The sequence below is a fragment of the Nicotiana attenuata genome, chromosome 2, assembly GCF_001879085.1.
Source record: "Nicotiana attenuata strain UT chromosome 2, NIATTr2, whole genome shotgun sequence".
Lineage (NCBI taxonomy): Eukaryota > Viridiplantae > Streptophyta > Magnoliopsida > Solanales > Solanaceae > Nicotiana > Nicotiana attenuata.
In genome coordinates, this window is record NC_031990.1 from 8,041,157 (window position 1) to 8,060,694 (window position 19,538).

The window sequence follows — 19,538 nt, forward strand, 5'->3', positions numbered from 1 at the left end:
TTCGGTTTTGGAGTTCTCAACAACAAACACCTACCCCTCTATTAGAATAGAAATTCATAAAAAATTTTAGATTTGATTGTATAGTGTATACCCGTTATGTACACAAAATTGGAAGTTATTCTATTTTCATCATAGAATGATGTGATGAGATTTGGTAAGAGGGGCAAGCTTAGCCCTAGGTTCATTGGCCCGTTTGAGATTCTTGATCGAGTGGGGGAGGTGGCTTACAGACTTGCGTTGCCGCCGAGTTTATCAGCCGTGCATCCAGTGTTTCATGTGTCCATGCTTCGGAAGTATCACAGCGATCCATCCCACGTGTTAGATTTCAGCACTGTCTAGTTGGACAAGGACTTGTCCTATGAGGAGGATCCGGTTGCTATTCTAGACCGGCAGGTTCGTAAGTTGCGATAGAAGAGTTTCCCTTCTGTTAGTGTTTAGTGGAGAGGTCAGCCTGCTGAGGCATCGACCTGGGAGTCCGAGTCCGATATGCGGAGCCGATATCCCCATCTTTTCTCCGACTCAGGTACTTCTTTTCTATGTCCGTTCGAGGACGAACAGTTGTTTTAGAGGTGGAGAATGTGACGACCCAAAAGGTCATCACTTGTTTTAGAAATAAATTCTGTGATCCGAGGCCTTAAAACCTCCTTTTTATTTCACCTCGATTTGCGTGCGCAGTGCGGGCGTGTATCCGAAAAGCTATTATGTGAAAATCTATAAAAAAATAATGAATTTTGCCTTTAAAATGAATTTAGGTTGACTTCGGTCAACATTTTGGGTAAACGTACCCGGACCTGTGATTTGACGGTCCCGAAGGGTCCGTAGGAAAATATGGGATTTGGGTGTATGCCCGGAATCGAATTCCGAGGTCCCAAGCCCGAGAAATGAATTTTTAAAGAAAATTATTTTCTGGAATATATAAGAGTTTTTGGAAATGAAAGATTTTTGAAATTGATGGTATCGGGCCCGTATTTTGGTTCTGGAGCCCGGTTAAAGTTTGAAATAATAATTTGGTTAAATCTATAAAATTTGGTAAAGATCGGAATTGGTTTGGTATAAAACGGACTTAAAGTTGATAAATTGGAAATTTTGGTGTTCTTGGATGATTTCATGAAATTGGGGTTTAATTCATAGTTGTTTATGTTATTTTGATGATTTGATAGCACGAGCAAGTCCGTATGATGTTTTTAGGTTGGTGTGCATGTTTAGTTTGGAGCCCCGAGGGCTCGGGTGAGTTTCGGATAGCGCACGGAGTGGAATTGAACTTAGGAAGTTGCAGGTTTTCAGCTGGTATGTGTAGCAGGCCCTGATCTCGCAATTGCGAGGTTAGGTGTTGCAATTGCGAGCCTATCAGGATTGGGAATTGCGAGGGTCACTTCGCAATTGCGAAGTATGCCCTGGCCAGCATTTCTTGCAATTGCGAGCAATCCTTCACAAATGCGAAAAAACCCAGGTATCCCCATCTGTCGCAAATGCGGCATCCCCTTTGTAAATGCGAGTTCGCAATTGCGAACATTGGTAGAAATGCGAAGATAGCAGGTCCCTGAAGGGTTTGCAATTGCGAACCTTGGTCGCAATTGCGACATCTGCGACCTGCAAATTCATAACTTAGCCGAAAATCTTTCATTTTTCAAACCCTTTCAAAACCTAAACACCTTTGGGCGATTTTTCAAAGACAAGTACTCTTCCAAATCGATTGTAAGTCATTTCTATCTCGTTTTTATTAATCTTTAACATCTTTTCTCATGATTTCAACTCAAAATCAAAGGTTTTCATTGGGGAAATTGGGTGTTTTGGGTAGAACTTAGGTTTTTCAAATTTTGGGGATTTGGACCTCGATTTGAGGTCCGATTTCAAAATAAATTATATATTTGAGTTCGTGGGGGAATGGATAATCGGGTTTTGGTTCGAACCTTGGGTTTTGACCATGTGGCCCCGGGGTCAATTTTTCACTTTTTGGGAAAAACTTTAGAAAACCTATTTTCATGCATTAGAATTGATTCATTTTGCCATTTATTGATATAGTTCAGTAACTTGTGGCTAGATACAAGCGAATTAGTGGTGGGAACAAGAGGTAAAGCGGTGCTGAGGCTTGAATTGCATTCGTGGCATCGAGGTAAGTGTTTGGTTTAACCTTAACTTGAGGGATTAAGAGTTGTGTCTTATTTGCTATGTGTTAACTGTGGAGTGCGACGTATAGGCATGATGACGAGTATCTATACGTTGGTGTCAAGCATGCCCGTGAGTCTTGTATTGTAATTGTTGTAACTCCGTCGTGGTTTATTCATGCTTAATATGATGATTATCATTATTGTTCCCTTGCCGGGATGTTGTTGTTATATTATGGTCCCCTTGCCGAGATGTTATTGTTATGTTATTGTTCCCTTGCCGGGATATTATTGTTATATTATTGTTCCCTTGCCGGGATGTTGTTGTTATATTATGGTTCCTTTGCCGGGATGTTGTTGTTATACTATTGTTCCCTTGCCGGGATGTTGTTGTTGTATTATTGTTCCCTTGCCGGGATGTTGTTGTTATATTACTGTTCCCTCGCCGGGATTCTTTTATAATTGGTGTTGATATATGAAATGGGAGCGGGTTGCACGCCTGCAACGGTAATATATGAAATGGGAGCGGGTTGCATGCCTGCAACGGTAATATATAAAATGGGAGCGGGTTGCACGCCTGCAACGGTACTATATGAAATGGGAGGGGGTTGCACACCTGCAACGGTACTATATGAAATGGGAGCGGGTTGCACGCCTGCAAAGGGTAATATATGAAATGGGAGCGGGTTGCACGCCTGCAACGGTAATATATGAAATGGGAGTGGGTTGCACGCCTGCAATGGTACTATATGAAATGGGAGCGGGTTGCACGCTTGCAACGGTACTATATGATTTGGGATCGAGTTGCACGCCTGCAACAATATCACATATCTACTTGTTCCTTATTTCCTTATCTTTTGCTGGTAATCGTATTATGGCGTTCTTTGCATTTCTCTATTGGTTTCTGTTGTTTCCTGATATACCCCGCAGCATATTTCCCCTTTCCTATCTTTTACTGTAAATAATTGCCTTTATATTCCGCCGTACATGATTTAACTGCACAAATTTATTTGGTAGTCTGGTCCTAGCCTCGTCACTACCTCGCCGAGGTTAGGCTAGACACTTACCAGCACTTGGGGTCGGTTATGCTGATACTACACTCCGCACTCTTTTGTGCAGATCCCGGTGCTGTAGCTTTCGGACCGCAGTGAGGTTGCTGCTTCCAGTTCATCAGGCGACCCAAGGTAGTCCTGCAGGCGTCCGCAGGCCTTGGCGTCTCCTTCCAACTTTTCATTCTGTTTCTTTCATGTATCCCAGAGACAGTGTCGTTTTAATCTTTCAGACCTTTATTTATAGTATTCCTAGACAGTCTGTGAAATTGTGATACCAGTTCTGGGTAGTTTGTTTATGGATTGGTATTTGTAGCATCATTAAAATATTGCATTTCAATTCTTATTAAATTCAGTTGTTTATTAAATGATGGTTCTTAATTATTAACGGATTAAAATGGAAACAAGGTAAATAATTTAATTGATTGGCTTGCCTAGCTTTCACTAGTAGGCGCCATCACGATTCCCGAGGGTGAGAAATCTGGGTCGTGACACTTCCGTAGGCGTCTAGTTCTAGGGAAACAAAAGAAAAAAACAACAAGATTGATATACGATTTGACCTTATAACCTCACGTAGAGAGATAGACAGAGTAACTATCACATTATATAATACTTTGAGCATGGTTGCACACACATATATTTAAGCATTTTTGAAAAAAATATAACATTACTATACATGATTTAGGGAGAGAAGCATGGGTTCACGTGCCCCATGGAACCCCCTAAAAACGGCGCCCCTGCTTCTAATGTTCAATAATCTCAACATCTGCACTCGTATAAGCCCAATACATTGGAGCCACTGTGCTATTGGTAAAGCTGCCCAAAAAACGAACAAATATTATAAATTAAAAACAATAAAAAATACAGCCAAATGCAGAGCAAGTAAAATAGCAAGGAAAAAGTAAAACATCTCATGTTCAAGCAAATGCACAACTATATTAATATTTCAACAGAAATTAACTTACATCATGTTGTATTATACACGCTCTTCAACAATTAGTTACTAACAAAGAGGTTAGGGAAGGAAAGGCTTAAGTGCCAGGAAATGACCAACATAGCATATTTAACCAAAATGCAATCACGCTAATCAACAAGTTATACACAATATATTCGCAATACTCCGAAGTTAAATATTTAGACTTTATTTATATTGCTACGATTATTTTAAGTTAACCAAATATTAGTTATGTGTTTGCAATAAATTATCTTGGATCTTGTAATTAAAAACTTTATTTACTAATAAAAAGATTTTGAATAGTTTAATTCAAAGTCCTAAAATATTCGACAAAGTTCTACTAATAACATAGGATACGAGTTTCACACATTACTTTATATTCTTTATCTTAACGAAAAATTAGTAGCAGTTATATAATAATCATGTCAATAAGGATAAAATAAAATGACTAAGATAAAATATTTTTAAAAAATGTGCTATCCGTCGTTTTGACATAAATCAAAAGAAAATGACACGAAAAATGGAACAGTTGTGGATGCTATTTTTGTTGTGTATGAAGAAGAGATACCCAATTTATAGAGGTATATATTTTTTTCTCGAAAATGGGATCTGCTAAATATGGAAGAAATCTATATTTTTTTTTGAAAAAGTTAAATCAATTATGATAAACTATTTTTTTCTTCATAAAAGTAAAATTCAAATATGGAAAAAAAATCAAGATAAAATCTTAACAAATGCAGCAAGTATGTCTCCTAACTTCTTCTACATGTATTTCGAAAAGTAATAAAATCTACCACCCAGTGTTCCAAATTGGATAGGTGGGCTAGATAAGATAAGTTTGGAGGCAAGTGTATAGGGTCAAATTTGACCCTCAGTATCTCTACGCCAGTAGGTACGCTCAATGAGTGTACACCGACTAAACGTAGCGGGTACGACTCGGCCGTGAGGACCAAAGCGACGTCGTTTAGAACTCAGCGTCTACACTAGGGAGACGTTACCTATCTCTGTAACTTTTTGATTCGTTCGAGGAAGGTCTCCTATTATATAAAGGGGACCTCCACATTGTAAAGAGAGGCAGCTGATCTAATACAACTCTCTCCTTTTCTGTCTTTCTCTCTCTATATCTCTACTTCTGACGAAAATATCTTATGAACATACATTATCATCTTTGCAACACTAGATCTACAACAATATTATCATCTTTGCATCTCTAGGTTTATTATATTTGATTACGATTTACCCCTTCTCTATTTTCTGATTGTTTTATCGCTTACAAAGTACATCGTTAACTTTTGAGCCAAACAGCAAGTTTAGAAATTATTTAATGATATTAATTTCTTTCATTTTTTATCATACTAAACTATAAAAACTTCCGCAATTGTCTTCAGGTTATTGGATGTACAGATGTTTTTTTTTTCTAAAAAAATCATAAATGAAACCAAAGCATAAATGGTTAAGGGTACGGTTCAGGAAGTAAAACTACAAAAAAGGTTAATTTGTTTTTAATATCGAAATAAGTGAAACAGATCTCATCCTCTCTCTTGTTTTTTTCTTTCTAGAAATAGATCTCATCCTCTAATCCCGTATTTTAAGGAATCAGTTAAAATAATATTCATGAAGATAACTTTTTAAAAAAACTTTATCCATTTGAATTACCATAATGAATTTATCTGTTAAGAAGCTCAATCAAAATTACTTCTTTAAACAATATATTAAAGTCTGCATAAATAAATTACTATAAAATCATTAGGTAATAAATAAGAAATCAAAAATTAATATTTTCCTTTAAATAGTTGAAAAAAATGGGATTATGTTCCACTTGTAGCCTTTAAATTACAGTCAATCCATATTTTTTGTCCGCATTGTACGGACAACGTAGTCCTTGTCGTGCATGCACGTAACGTTCCTAATATACTAAAAACATTCACCAAAATCTCAACTTCTAATTCTAAAAGGTCTCTAAAACAAACATAAATTTGAAAGATTCTTTTAAGATCCCTAATTATCTCTTTCTCTCAATTCTTTATCTAATCTTCTTGAGAAAAACATTCCCACAAACTCATTATTCCTCATTCTCATCGTACCCTTTTCTTCATTCAGTTCATTGATTTGTTCAAATTCAATCTTGATATGGAATTGAAATCTCTGTTCAAAATCAAGAAAAAGCGCGTAGCCAAAGCGAATAACAACGATCCAACACCAGTGATTTCGAGGTCATCGTCGATTAATTCACGTGCTAGAATCGAAGAGGAATTAGAACAGGTGTTCAAGAAATTTGACGTGAATGGCGACGGGAAAATCAGCTCGTCGGAGCTAGGGTCAATAATGGCCAGCCTCGGCAACGCCGCGACGGAGGAGGAGCTGCTCAACATGATCCGTGAAGTTGACGCCGACGGCGATGGATTCATCGATTTGCAGGAATTCATTGAGCTTAATACAAAGGATGTCGATCCCGATGAGGTACCCCGATTCATTGATTTGTTTGGCATTTTTTTGTACGTTACAAAAAAAAAAAGACATATTTTTATAATTTGGAACTATTTGATCTTTATATATTTTTAATTTGTTCTTGTTACGATCTTCACCTGATAAATAGAGTACTGTATATATTTAATTTTACGTGGCATTCGTAACAAGTTAAGAAAATTAGATACATTCCGAAAACTTTTAACTTTAAAGTCTTATTTTATAATTAACGACATAGTTCTTTTTGCCACATAAACGTCACGACAAGTTTAAGATTAAAAATATTACTAAGAAGCTCTTAGTATAATGCAAAAATCTTTTTTTTATATCTTAAATTTTGTGCATAATCGAACATCACCATATAAAATAAAATAGAGAATTCATATAATTGCCTAGTCTCACAGCCAGGTTCTATTCCACTCCTTCTAAGTAATGGCGACGTAAAAGGCTTATCACGTAAATTTAAAAAAAAAATTCTCAAAAGTACTGTAGCTAGGTAAATTCTTTTAATATATATATATATTATTTGTGGATTCTCTTAATTTTCTTTGTGGCTTTATTTCATTATATATTTTGACCTCTTTAGTAAAAATTCTGTCTCCACCCTTGCTCAAGGAGGTGAAAAGGTCTTATGTTATTTAACATATCTGTCAAAATGTCCTTAAATTTTAAAGTACCGGGCATCAACATAATTTCACTAAGAGACAAACAAGAATCCTCTAATTGCAAATATATATAAAAAAATCTCAGTTTAATCCCACAAGTGGAGTTTGAAGAGGGTAATGTTCCTAATTTATGAAGATAGCGAGGTTGTTTTCGATAATTGCAAATATACAAGTATAAGAAATAAAAAATTAGTCTAAATAAAAAAATATTATAATATCTCATTGTTCTTTGTTTTTAAGATACTGGAAAACCTTAAGGACGCATTCTCGGTGTTTGACATGGACAAGAACGGCTCCATCTCCGCCGAGGAGCTGCAAACCGTCCTCCGCAGCCTCGGGGAGGATTGCTCGTTGGCGGAGTGCCGGAAAATGATTAGCGGCGTGGATTGCGACGGCGATGGAATGATTAACTTCGAGGAGTTTAAGGTTATGATGATAAAAGGTTCTCGCTTTGACGTAAGTGATGCCAGGATTATGTAAATTTAGGTTATTTTCTAAGTGTTCTAATTTCATTTCTTTAATTCAAGAAATAGGGTTTCAAACTCTATTTAGAACCCCCCCAAAAACAGAGGATTTTAGGAGTTTTTTTACCCTTTATTTTTAATATCTTTTCGATAAATCTTTTTATAATTTCAAGTAATGAATGATGATCAAATGGAATCAGAGGATTTAGAGAATTCTTAGCATATTAATGAAATTCCATTTTATGAATATTATTGTGTTTGTTGAGAATTGGAAAGGTAATTATTTGTATTGTTAGAATTAATTCTTAGCATATTGGCATATATGTTAATATTTCTTAGCATATTTGAATTGGATTTAGAGAATTCTTAGCATATTGAATTGGAGCTAGAGAATTCCTAGCATATTTGAATTGGATTTAGAGAATTCCTAGCATATTTGAATTGGATTTAGAGAATTCTTAGCATATTGAATTATTAGCAAATCAGTGAAATTCTTACATACACTTTTTGTAACTTTTGGTATGTATTTCGACTGTGAGGTTTGCATATGATGATCATGAACAACAATAATAACTCAGAATAATTTCACGTGTGGGGTTTTTAGGGAGGGTAGTGTGTACACAAACCTTACCCCTACCCTGGAGGGTAGAGAAACTGTTTCCGAAAGACCCTCAGCACAAGAAGATGAAAAAAAGGCAATGAAACAGTAACAACAACATACGCCAGAAAGACAATGCCAGCAACCTAAGAATCAAAAAATAAATGGAAAAGGCCGTATCGATAATCAAAACAACGGAAAGTTATTAGGCAACCAGAGCACATAAAACAGTACGAACACAATAAGTACCACTATCAAACTAAAGCAAGACACTAACAATTATCCTAACACCCTCAACGGGGAAGAAAAGCGCTCCACTACTTACTAACCTACGACCTTAATACTCGCCCTCAAAACCTTCCTATCTAAGGTCATTTCCTCGGTTAGCTGGAGTCGCGCAATGTACTGCCCGATCACCTGTCCCCAATATTTCTTAGGTTGCCCTCTACATCTTCTCATACCTGGCAAGACCAACCGCTCGCACCTCCTAACCGGGGCATCAAGGCTTCTCCTTCGCACGTGCCCGAACCAACTAAGCCGCACTTCCCGCATCTTGTCATCCATGGGCGCCACCCCCACCTTTGCCCAAATATCTTCATTCCTAACCTTATCCAACCTACGTCTGTCTGCACATCCACCTCAACATCATCATTTCTACTACTTTCATCTTCTGGATATGAGAATTCTTGACTGACCAACACTCTGCCCAATACAATATGACTGGTCTAACCACCGCTCTATAAACTTACATTTAAGTTCAGGTGGTACTTTTTTGTCATACAAGACGCCAGATGCTAACCTCCATTTCATCCATCCCACCCCTATATGGTGTGTGACATCCTCGTCGATCTCCCCGTTTCCCTGGATAATTGACCCAAGATACTTAAAATTCCCTTTCTTGGGGATGACTTGTGAATCAAGCCTTACGTCACTGTCTGTTCCTCCGTCACGTCACTGAACTTGCATTCCAAGTATTCTGTTTTAGTCCTGCTCAACTTGAAACCTTTAGACTCCAGGGTCTGTCTCCAAACCTCTAGCCTCTAGTCGACACCGCCTCGCGGCTCTGTATTGGTCAAAATTTGGACGACGTAGTAACTGCAAATGGACATGGTCGAGGATTAAGCCGACTACGGCACAATGGCGAGGAGTCGTCTTAAGAAGGATTAGTGCCAAGGTCAAGTAAAAAGTGTACGGAAGCAACGGTAGAATAAGTTTAGAATAGAAAGAAGGAATATTCCATTGGATATTCTTTCAGCTGTACTTTTTAGGGTTTCTTAGGAATATCCCCTATAAATAGGAAGAGATAAAGAACAAAAAAGAAATCTTCACTTTTGGGATAAGAACACACTGTAAAGGTTGACTACAGAAAATATAGAAAGCTTGTCTTGTCCACTGATTCCATTATTCAACATATATCTTTTACTCACAAGATCCAAGGATGTCTTGTCCACCTTCATTTTATATTGTTCCCATGTTGTTGTCAGGAAGGAGAATCATACAAGTCATCTAACAATTGGGTGACAAGTTCCTTCTTATTACATTTATTGCCATTATCTACATTCATTGCAGGCTTTCTTTATTGCATTCATTGACAATCATTGAGCACTCTTAATCGGCATTTAATATTATCGAACATGATCCTACATCGTTAAAGCATTAAGTCCACAGATCTAGTAGTTATTATATTTAACTAGGATTCACCCCATATTTTTTTATTAATTCGTTTTAAGAAAAGGTTTAACACTTTTTCGGTAAAATAATTTGGCGCCGTCTGTGGGGATTTTCCAGTTAAAATTTTAGTTTCTTCTAGATTAAAAAAAACGACAACAACCATCTTTTTCTCGTTTGCACGAACTAACAATGGTAGGAAAAGGAGATGAAAGACTGAAAGCAGTAGTAGACGTCATTGCCAACCTCTTGAACACCATCGATGAGGTTGACAGAGAAGACGAGGAGAATGTGACGCCGAGCGCTACACCCAAGCGGAGTGACTCACCTCCCCCTCATTGAAGTATAACCGCTTCACTCGAAAGGAGAGCCTCCATGTCCACAACTGAGGAAGCGCCACCAGCAGTGAAAAAACTACTGGAGGTGTGGTTGACAAGTAATCTAAACAACATACTCGACAAACTCGTTCAAGGGGCGAGTAGAAGCTTCGCACGAGCGGATACCACAGCAACCGCCAACGAGCAACCTGCTCCCGCTCCTCTCCCAACAGGTAACACTCACACCGTTGTTGATGCAAGTAATGACGCACTTGCGGCCATTCTAAAGAAAATGGAAGAAATGGAGAACGAGAACAAAGCGCTCTGAGACCAAATGAGGGAGAACCAAGAAAGGGTTGATAAGATATCGATCGCCCCGAAACTGCTACCAAACGGGACGTCAGCCGGTTCGTCGAGCAACCGTACAGCAAGGAGGCAGCCCCACATGCCATACCCAAGACCTGCAAAATGCCACCATATTAGAAGATATACGACGGCACAACAGATCCCGAAGATCACATCATTCATTACGTCACAACAATAAAAGGCAACGACCTCTCAAAAGAGCAGGTACCATCAGTGTTGCTGAAAAAGTTCGGCGAAACCCTCATAGGGGGAGCCTTAACATGGTACTCACAATTACCGACACGTTCAATAACAACTTTCGAGGAAATGGCCAACAAGTTCGTCATCGCCCACGCCGGGGATAAGAAGGCGGAGGCCAGGGTGAATGACATATTCGCCGTCAGACAATCGTCTGGCGAGGGACTCAGACAATTTAGTTTTTTCTTACTTAAATGTTTTATAGCCTTGTCTGCAAATAGAGTGTATTCGGATCATGAATCCCATATTTAAAGAAAACTTGTGAGCATGTGAAACATTCTGTTCTGTATTTTTCACTGTTGAGATGGCGCTGTGATTCGAAGTAAATCAAGAAAATTTTATTTATTTTTTAGAAAGAGAAACCAGGAATACTGTAGTAGATTTTATTTTCTTAAAAAAAATAAATTGTGTAGTGGTTCTGCCAATTTTTAAAATGATGTCGAAGTAGTCCAGAGGCAGGGAAATTTATTTTTAATTTTTAATTTAATTTTATATAGGGGAGGGGGAGCGGGAATAGGGAAGGGAGTTACAAGAGTCCCCAAACAAAGTAAAAATTTATCTAATCAACTAATTGCACTACTAAAATTTTCCTTCTGAAGCACGAAATAGATACAACAGAATGGTTGTAAAGTTGAAGCCCTACTTTTTATAACAACTGATTTAGCTCATTTTCACAGCATTGTGGTCGCGTACCTAGTTGCACTTGGCTACGTTCAAAACCAAATCAACGAGTTATTACAACAAAATAAATAATAACTACGTTTCAATATCTTATACTATGAGCTCTCTAATTCCAAACTCAAAACTAAGTTCTCCAAAGGATGTTACAAAAATAGGCACAGCAAAAATCGAAGGTATCAATTTATAGAAGTGGCACTGTCCTTTTGACATCATCTAGATGAAAGTTTTTGGGCTCATTTTTCTGCCGTTTGAGAAGCTTAGTATTTGTTTGACTCAAAAGATATGCTAGTGAACCCTCGGCCCCCGCGCGGGCATCCCCGGGTACCGATCACCCGGTTACGTCCTCTCCATCTTCCTCGACTTGGGGGCAGCTGCCGGACGACATCCCGATGATGGGAGGTAGTCCGCCAACACTTTCGGGCTCGAAATCCCCCGGAAAGACCTTCAGGCCGAATCAAGTGGGACTTCGGCCGTCAACAAGCTTGTTGATAGGTTCCCAGCTCCGAGCCTGGACCCGGACTGTAACAGGATAGTAACTTTTGCTATCCCCAAAGACGTCCGGGCTCTGGGGCCCCCGGTCGGGGTTGCAAGCTACCTTCATCATCTGATGACGGAGGAAGACCGGGCTGCGACCGAGGCTGTAGATTGGACATGCAGAAATCTAACACGTGGGCTGGATCGCCGTGATACCTCCGAAGCATGGACACATGAAACACTGGATGTACGACTGACAAACTAGGCGGCAAAACAAGTCTATAAGCCACCTCTCCCACACGATCGAGAATATCAAATGGGCCAATGAACCTAGGGCTAAGCTTGCCCTTCTTCCCAAATCTCATCACGCCCTTCATAGGCGACACTCGGAGCAAGACCCGCTCACCAACCATGAAAGCTACATCTCGAACCTTACAATCCGCATAACTCTTTTGCCGCGACTGAGCTGAACGAAGCCTGTCCTGAATGGTCTTGACCTTGTCCAAGGCCTCCTGAATTAAATCTGTACCCAATAACCGAGCCTCTCCCGGCTCAAACCATCCAACTGGAGACCGACATCGCCTATCGGAACCTTTTTGAACAAATCATTCAAAGAAAATGAAAGGGTAAATCCTAGTTAAAGATAATTAACTCTAGATCCGAGATGAATAATATGAATAGAAAAACATAGCCAAGTATAAATATTGGCCGTGATTATGGCCAGATTTAATAGCATAAAGAAAGATGCATTAAGTAACATTGAGTGGCAATAAAATGTAAGTAAAGGAAAAGAATCACCCAATCTTCAATGAGACGGATCTTCTCTCATTTAATAAAGACGAATGATAGACAAATTTGAGAACCTTATGACCCTTTTTGGATCCGATAAAGGTATGGGATCACAGATCCTCCAGAGATATGTGTTTACATATTTTCTAGAGAGAGGGAGAGGGAGAGAGAGCCTCCCCCCCCCCCCCCCCCACTTTTGGGAGTCCTCCCCTCCTATTTATAAGGGGGTATCCATAGAAAATCCTAAAAAAAGGTACAATTTAGAGGGAATATTCCTTTTGAGTATTCTAAAGCAAACTAGCTGTTTCATCACTGCCCGACCTCGGCCTTATTGGTGAGTGTCCAACCTCGGCCTATCCGTCCTCGGCCTTAATTATGACTGTCCGACCTCGGCCAATTGATGACTGTCCGACCTCGGCCAATTGGTGACTGTCCGACCACGACCTGTCCGACCTCGGCCTTATGTCTCCGCGTGCCGAATTTCTCTGATCTAATTTTGACCCATACATTTAGTCCCCCCGCTTATCGAGGTCGTCTCTTGGTCGAGCTCGGTGAGCGGACTTCAGTAATCATAGTTCGAGAAATTCGGAGGGGGAGGTCGACTAGTATGGATTGCGACTGAGGGTGCCGATGCCGAGGGAGAATTTCTTGGAGATGGTGGTGAAGAGGGTGGCGATGGTGACGCCGAGTGAAAAGATAGCTGTCTTTTTTGACTATTGATCCAGGTCGTATGTAATCTGCGACTATTTGCGCAGTGACTTTGTATAAAGAAGAATTTTTCGTTGTTATTCGCCTTGTACTTTTCTATGTTTTCGCTTTTCGCAACTTTGGTGCGAGGTAGATTCCCGCATGGCGAGTCCCGATCTTTCTTTCCCTTTATATTTTCTGGCGGCATTTGGCCTTAGGAACATTTCAAATTCTCTTTGGCGAAGGCCCATGGCCTTAGAGGGTATTATTTCGATCTTGTCGAAATATTGACCCGTCATTGTTCGATCGAGGTCGAACTCTTCTTTTTAGCGAAGGCCTTTGGCCTTAAAGGGTGTTATTTCGAACGTATCGAAATATTAAACTGTCGTCGTTCGATCAAGGTCGAACTCTTCTTCTTTGGCGAAGGCCTTTGGCCTTAAAGGGTGTTATTTCGAACTTATCGAAATGTTAACCCGTCGTCATTCGATCAAGGTCGAACTCTTCTTCTTTTGCNACCCCTCTATTTATAAGGGGGATATCCATAGAAAATCCTAAAAAAGGGTACAATTTAGAGGGAATATTCGGCAGAATATTCCTTTTGAGTACTCCAAAGCAAACTGGCTGTTTGATGACGGTCCGACCTTGGCCTGTCCAACCTCGCCTATTAATGACGGTCCGACCTTGGCTATCGATGACAGTTCGACCTTGGTTATTGATGACGGTCCGACCTTGGCGATTGTTGACGGTCCGACCTTGGCCTGTCTGACCACGACCTTATGTCTTCGCGTGCCGAATTTCTCTAATCTAATTATGACCCATACAGTAAGTCCCTCCGCTTATCGAGGTCGTCTCTTGGTCGAGCTCGGTGAGCGGACTTCATTAATCATAATTTGAGAAATTTGGATGGGGAGGTCGACTAGTTTGGATCACGGCTGAGGGTGCCGATCTTTAGGTCCGTGGTATCCCCGTGGGATGAACTTTAGTAGAGTTCGATCAGGGCCAATGACTCGAGTGATGAGTCGATCGAGAAGGCGGTAGAATTGGAGAAGGCCGTCGAGGCCGGGATGGCGGCATCAGAGGAGGTCATTCGCGTCCTTGGATCTGGACGGGCGAGTAGGCCGAATGTGAATTCGGACGAGGTCGAGTGTTGATTCGGACGAGGCCGAATGTTGTATCGGACGAGGCCGAAGGTTGATTCGGTTGAGGCCGAATATTGTTTCAGTCGAGGTCGAAGGTTGATTCGGTCGAGGCCGAATTCTTCTTTTTGGCGATGGCCTTGGCCGTTGGGGTCGACCTCCTCTTTTTGGCGATGGCCCTTGGCCATAAGGGTCGACCCCATCTTTTTTGGGATTGGCTCTTGGCCATAAGGTTGATTCGGACGAGGCCGAATGTTGTTTCGGTCGAGGCCGAAAGTTGATTCGGACGAGGCCGAAAGTTGATTCGGACGAGGCCGAATATTATTTTGGTCGAGGTTGAAGGTTGATTCGGTCGAGGCCGAATTCTTCTTTTTGGCGATGGCCCTTGGCTGTTGGGGTTGACCTCCCCTTTTTGGCGATGGCCCTTGGCCATAAAGGTCGACCCCCTTTTTTTTGGCGATGGCTCTTGGCCATAAGGACGATTCGGACGAGGCCGAATGTTGTTTCGGACGAGGCCGAATGTTGTTTCGGACGAGGCCAAAAGTTGATTCGGACGAGGCCGAATATTGTTTCGGTCGAGGCCGAAGGTTGATTCGGTAGGACGAATTCTTCTTTTTGGAGATGGCCCTTGGCCGTTGGGGTCGACCTCCCCTTTTTGGAGATGGCCCTTGGCCATAAGGGTCGACCCCCTCTTTTTTGCCGATGGCTCTTGGCCATAAGGACGATTCAGACGAGGCCGAATGTTGATTAGGACGAGGCCGAATGTTGTTTCGGACGAGGCCGAATGTTGTTTCGGATGAGGCCGAAAGTTGATTTGGACGAGGCCAAATGTTATTTCGGTCGAGGCCGAATATTGTTTCGAACGAGGCCGAACCTGTCGATCTTTGATGGCGAAGGCCTTAGCCTTAGTCCCAGTTTAAACGAGGTCGAGCCTGTCGATCTTTGATGGCGAAGGCCTTAGCCTTAGTCCCAGTTCGAACGAGGTTGAACCTGTCGATCTTTGATGGCGGAGGCCTTAGCCTTAAAGGGTGTTATTTCGAACATATCGAAATGTTAACCCGTCGTCGTTCGATCAAGGTCGAACTCTTCTTCTTTGGCGAAGGCCCTTGGCCTTAAAGGGTGTTATTTCGAACTTATCGAAATGTTAACCTGTAGTCGTTCGATCAAGATCGAACTCTTCTTCTTTGGTGAAGGCCTTTGCCTTAAAGGGTGTTATTTCGAACTTATCAAAATGTTAACCCGTCGTCGTTCGATCAAGGTCGAACTCTTCTTCTTTGCCGAAGGCCCTTTGCCTTAAAGGGTGTTATTTCGAACTTATCGAAATGTTAACCCGTCGTTGTTCGATCAAGGTCGAACTATTCTTCTTTGGCGAAGGCCCTTGGCCGTAGGGGTGTTATTTCGAGCTAAGGCCGAAATGTTAACTCGTTGTAATTCGAGCGAGGTCGAATATTTCTTTTTGGCCATGTCCCTTGGCCGTAGGAGTGTTATTTCGAGATAAGGCCGAAATGTTAACCCGTTGTAACTCGAGTGAGGTCGAATTCTTCTTTTTGGCGATGACCCTTGGCCGTAGGGGTGTTATTTCGAGCTAAGGCCGAAATGTTAACCCGTTGTAATTCGAGCGAGGTCGAATATTTCTTTTGGTGATGGCCCTTGGCCGTAGGGGTGTTATTTCGAGCTAAGACTGAAATGTTAACCCGTTGTAACTCGTGCGAGGTCGAATTCTTCATTTTGGCGATGGCCCTTGGCCGTAAGGGTTATGTAACGAAGGATAAGCAAGGCAATAGAAACATTGGTAAAACTCGAAATGCCCTTACTTTCCAGCTTAGCTCGAGTGATATAGCATAAGCCATTGCAATGACCTGAGTTGAAATAACCTCAATACAGCACACATAAGTAAATATGTAATATAACAAATGGTGAAGGGATAATAAACTCGAACAGGCTGTTAACATCAACACATTGACCACAACATGTATAAACATGTGTCTTTATATGTGATATGTGAAATTTCAATATACTTTTCATACTTAAGTGCTGCTGTAGACTCAGGTACAGTTAACGGCACAAGCTGGGTTCTTCACGTCACTTAGGTGCCGCTTAAATGCGTGCACTGAAGCCGTGCAACAAGGCACTACAATCTGCACCTTGTAGCTGATAACCACTGTTTTGAAGAGGACATCACCAAATGTACAAAATAATATTAATTGTTAAATTAGTAGTCAGTTACTGGAGAATATTGGGTGTTTCCTAGGGGAGTCCCAGTTTTGCTTAGCTACTGCGTTTCTTGGGTAAGTCCCAGTTTGCTAAATTTTGCTTGCATTGGAGAGTACGACGCGTTTCCTTGGTGATTGCTCCTGCTTCTATTCCACTTAGAGAAATAGTTAGTTAAAACAAAATGAAAGCGTTTGTTACCTCGATTTGATCGGTCGACGAGTGGAGAGGAGTGACCACGTTCCCTTCTCCGGTTATGCTTTTAGTGGGCGCTACCAATTTGGTGTTGCTGTCCGCTTTTAGCAAAGTTTTATGTCTACAATTGGGTTTGTTTTTGTAGAGGCTATGAAGATTTTATCTTCTGCGGAAGATGAAACATATTTTTCTATTGAGTTGAAGAAACTGTAACTTGGTATGGTAGCTTAGATGGGTTTGTGAGATAGGGGCAGAGAAGTTCCATTTTTGGTGTTTGTTCTCTGTCTCACAAGGCTTACTGATGCTTGCCGCCATGGCAGTTTTCAAGTTTTTTTTTTTTTGGTAAAGGGTGGTTGCCCCTCTCTGCTATGCCCGTGATTTATCCATTGATAACCAGAAAAAACCAATAGCCCTTTCTAAAAAAAAAAAAAGACGTACCAGATCTGATTAATTAGTTAATGGCCACATGCAATTGAAATGGCTTTTAAAGTGATGAATATGGGCTATTTCCTATAAAAGATGACGAAGAAGCAAGGAACATGTTGCTACTCCTCCTACATCACCTCAACAATAGCAATCACCACATGATAGCTTTTCTGAAAAAGCACGGCACAAATAAAGATGTAAAGATCTTTATGAGGAAAGGGAGGTAATAAAATATCCAACTCTTTTCATCTCTTTCTCGACTCTGAGCCCCTTAATTTTGAAGAAGCAATGCAAGACAAGAAACGAAGACTAGCTATGTAAAATTAACAAGGAGCCACTGGTTTTGCCAGCGTTGCCGGAGTTAGAGTTTTCCGGGAAGACACTGTAAATGCCTAATTTTTGCCATGTCTTTTTCTTCTACATTATACACACACACACACACACACACACATACACACACACACACATATATATATATATATATATGTGTGTGTGTGTGTGTGTATAGGATATGGGAAAGGTTATGGCNGTTAACCCGTCGTCGTTCGATCAAGGTCGAACTCTTCTTCTTTGGCGAAGGCCCTTGGCCTTAAAGGGTGTTATTTCGAACTTATCGAAATGTTAACCCGTCGTCGTTCGATCAACGTCGAACTCTTCATTTTGGCGAAGGCCATTGGCCTTTAAGGGGTGTTATTCCGAACTTATCAAAATGTTAACCCGTCGTCGTTTGGTCGATGTCGAATTCTTCTTCTTTGGCGAAGGCCCTTGGCCTTTAAAGGGTTTTATTTCGAACTTATCGAAATGGTAACCCGTCGTCGTTCGATCAAGGTCGAACTCTTCATTTTGGCGAAGGCACTTGGCCATTAAGGGTGTTATTTCGAACTTGTCAAAATGTTAACCCGTCGTTGTTCGATCAAGGTCGAACTTATCAAACTTTGGTGGCAAAGGTACTTAGCCTGAGTTCCAATTCGAACGAGGTCGAACTTATCAAACTTTGGTGGCGAAGGCACTTAGCCTTTAAATCAGTTCGAGCGAGGTCGAACATTGTTACACTTTGATGGAGAAGGCACTTAGCTTGAGTCCCAGTTCGAACGAGGTCAAACTTATCAAACTTTGATGGCGAAGGCACTTAGCCTGTAACTCAGTTCGAGCAAGGTCGAACTTTGTTATACTTTGATGGAGAAGGCACTTAGCCTGAGTCCCAGTTCGAACGAGGTCGAACTTATCAAACTTTGATGGTGAAGGCACTTAGCCTGTAACTCAGTTCGAGTGAGGTCGAACTTAGTTATACTTTGATGGCGAAGGCACTTAGCCTGAGTCCCAGTTCGAGCGAGGTCGAACTGTCAATCTTTGATGGCGAAGGCACTTAGCCTTATACTTAGTTCGAGCGAGGTCTAACTTGTCGATCTTTGATGGCGAAGGCACTTAGCCTTAAACTTAGTTCGAGCAAGGTCGAACTGTCAATCTTTGATGGCGAAGGCACTTAGCCTGAGTCCCAGTTCGAGCGAGGTCGAACTGTCAATCTCTGATCGCGAAGGCACTTAGCCTGAGTCCCAGTTCGAGCGAGGTCGAACTGTCAATCTTTGATGGCGAAGGCACTTAGCCTTAGTCCTAGTTCGAGCGAGGTCGAACTGTCAATCTTTGATGGCGAAGGCACTTAGCCTTAAACTTAGTTCGAGCGAGGTCGAACTGTCAATCTTTGATGGCGAAGGCACTTAGCCTGAGTCCCAGTTCGAGCGAGGTCGAACTGTCAATCTCTGATGGCTAAGGCACTTAGTCTGAGTCCCAGTTCGAGCGAGGTCGAACTGTCAATCTTTGATGGCGAAGGCACTTAGCCTGACTCCCAGTTCGAGCGAGGTCGAACTGTCAATCTTTGATGGCGAAGGCACTTAGCCTTAAACGTAGCTCGAACGATGTCGAACCGTCAATCTTTGACGGCGAAGGCACTTAGCCTTAAACTTAGTTCGAACGAGGTCGAACCTGTCGATCTTTGATGGCGAAGGCCTTAGCCTTAGTCCCGGTTCGAACGAGGTCGAACCTGTCGATCTT

The 19,538-nt window shown here is 41.2% G+C and overlaps 2 protein-coding genes across 2 annotated transcripts in view; one reads left to right on the forward strand and one right to left on the reverse strand.

Annotated features, from left to right (window-relative positions):
- On the forward strand, positions 6,051-7,953 carry LOC109222669 (probable calcium-binding protein CML25). The gene is made up of 2 exons (XM_019386998.1): positions 6,051-6,569; positions 7,481-7,953. Exons 1-2 carry the CDS (start codon positions 6,240-6,242, stop codon positions 7,718-7,720), a joined length of 570 nt encoding a protein of 189 aa, XP_019242543.1. The 5' UTR covers positions 6,051-6,239; the 3' UTR covers positions 7,721-7,953.
- LOC109216276 (cytochrome P450 71A3-like) overlaps positions 8,338-19,538 on the reverse strand; it is a 15,207-nt gene continuing 4,006 nt past the window's right edge. Inside the window, exons 3-4 of the mRNA XM_019380425.1 lie at positions 10,299-10,748; positions 8,338-8,448 (exon numbers count right to left, since the gene is read on the reverse strand). Of these exons, the coding sequence (XP_019235970.1) occupies positions 8,338-8,448; positions 10,299-10,748 (561 nt within the window). The remainder of the gene's footprint in view (positions 8,449-10,298; positions 10,749-19,538) is intronic.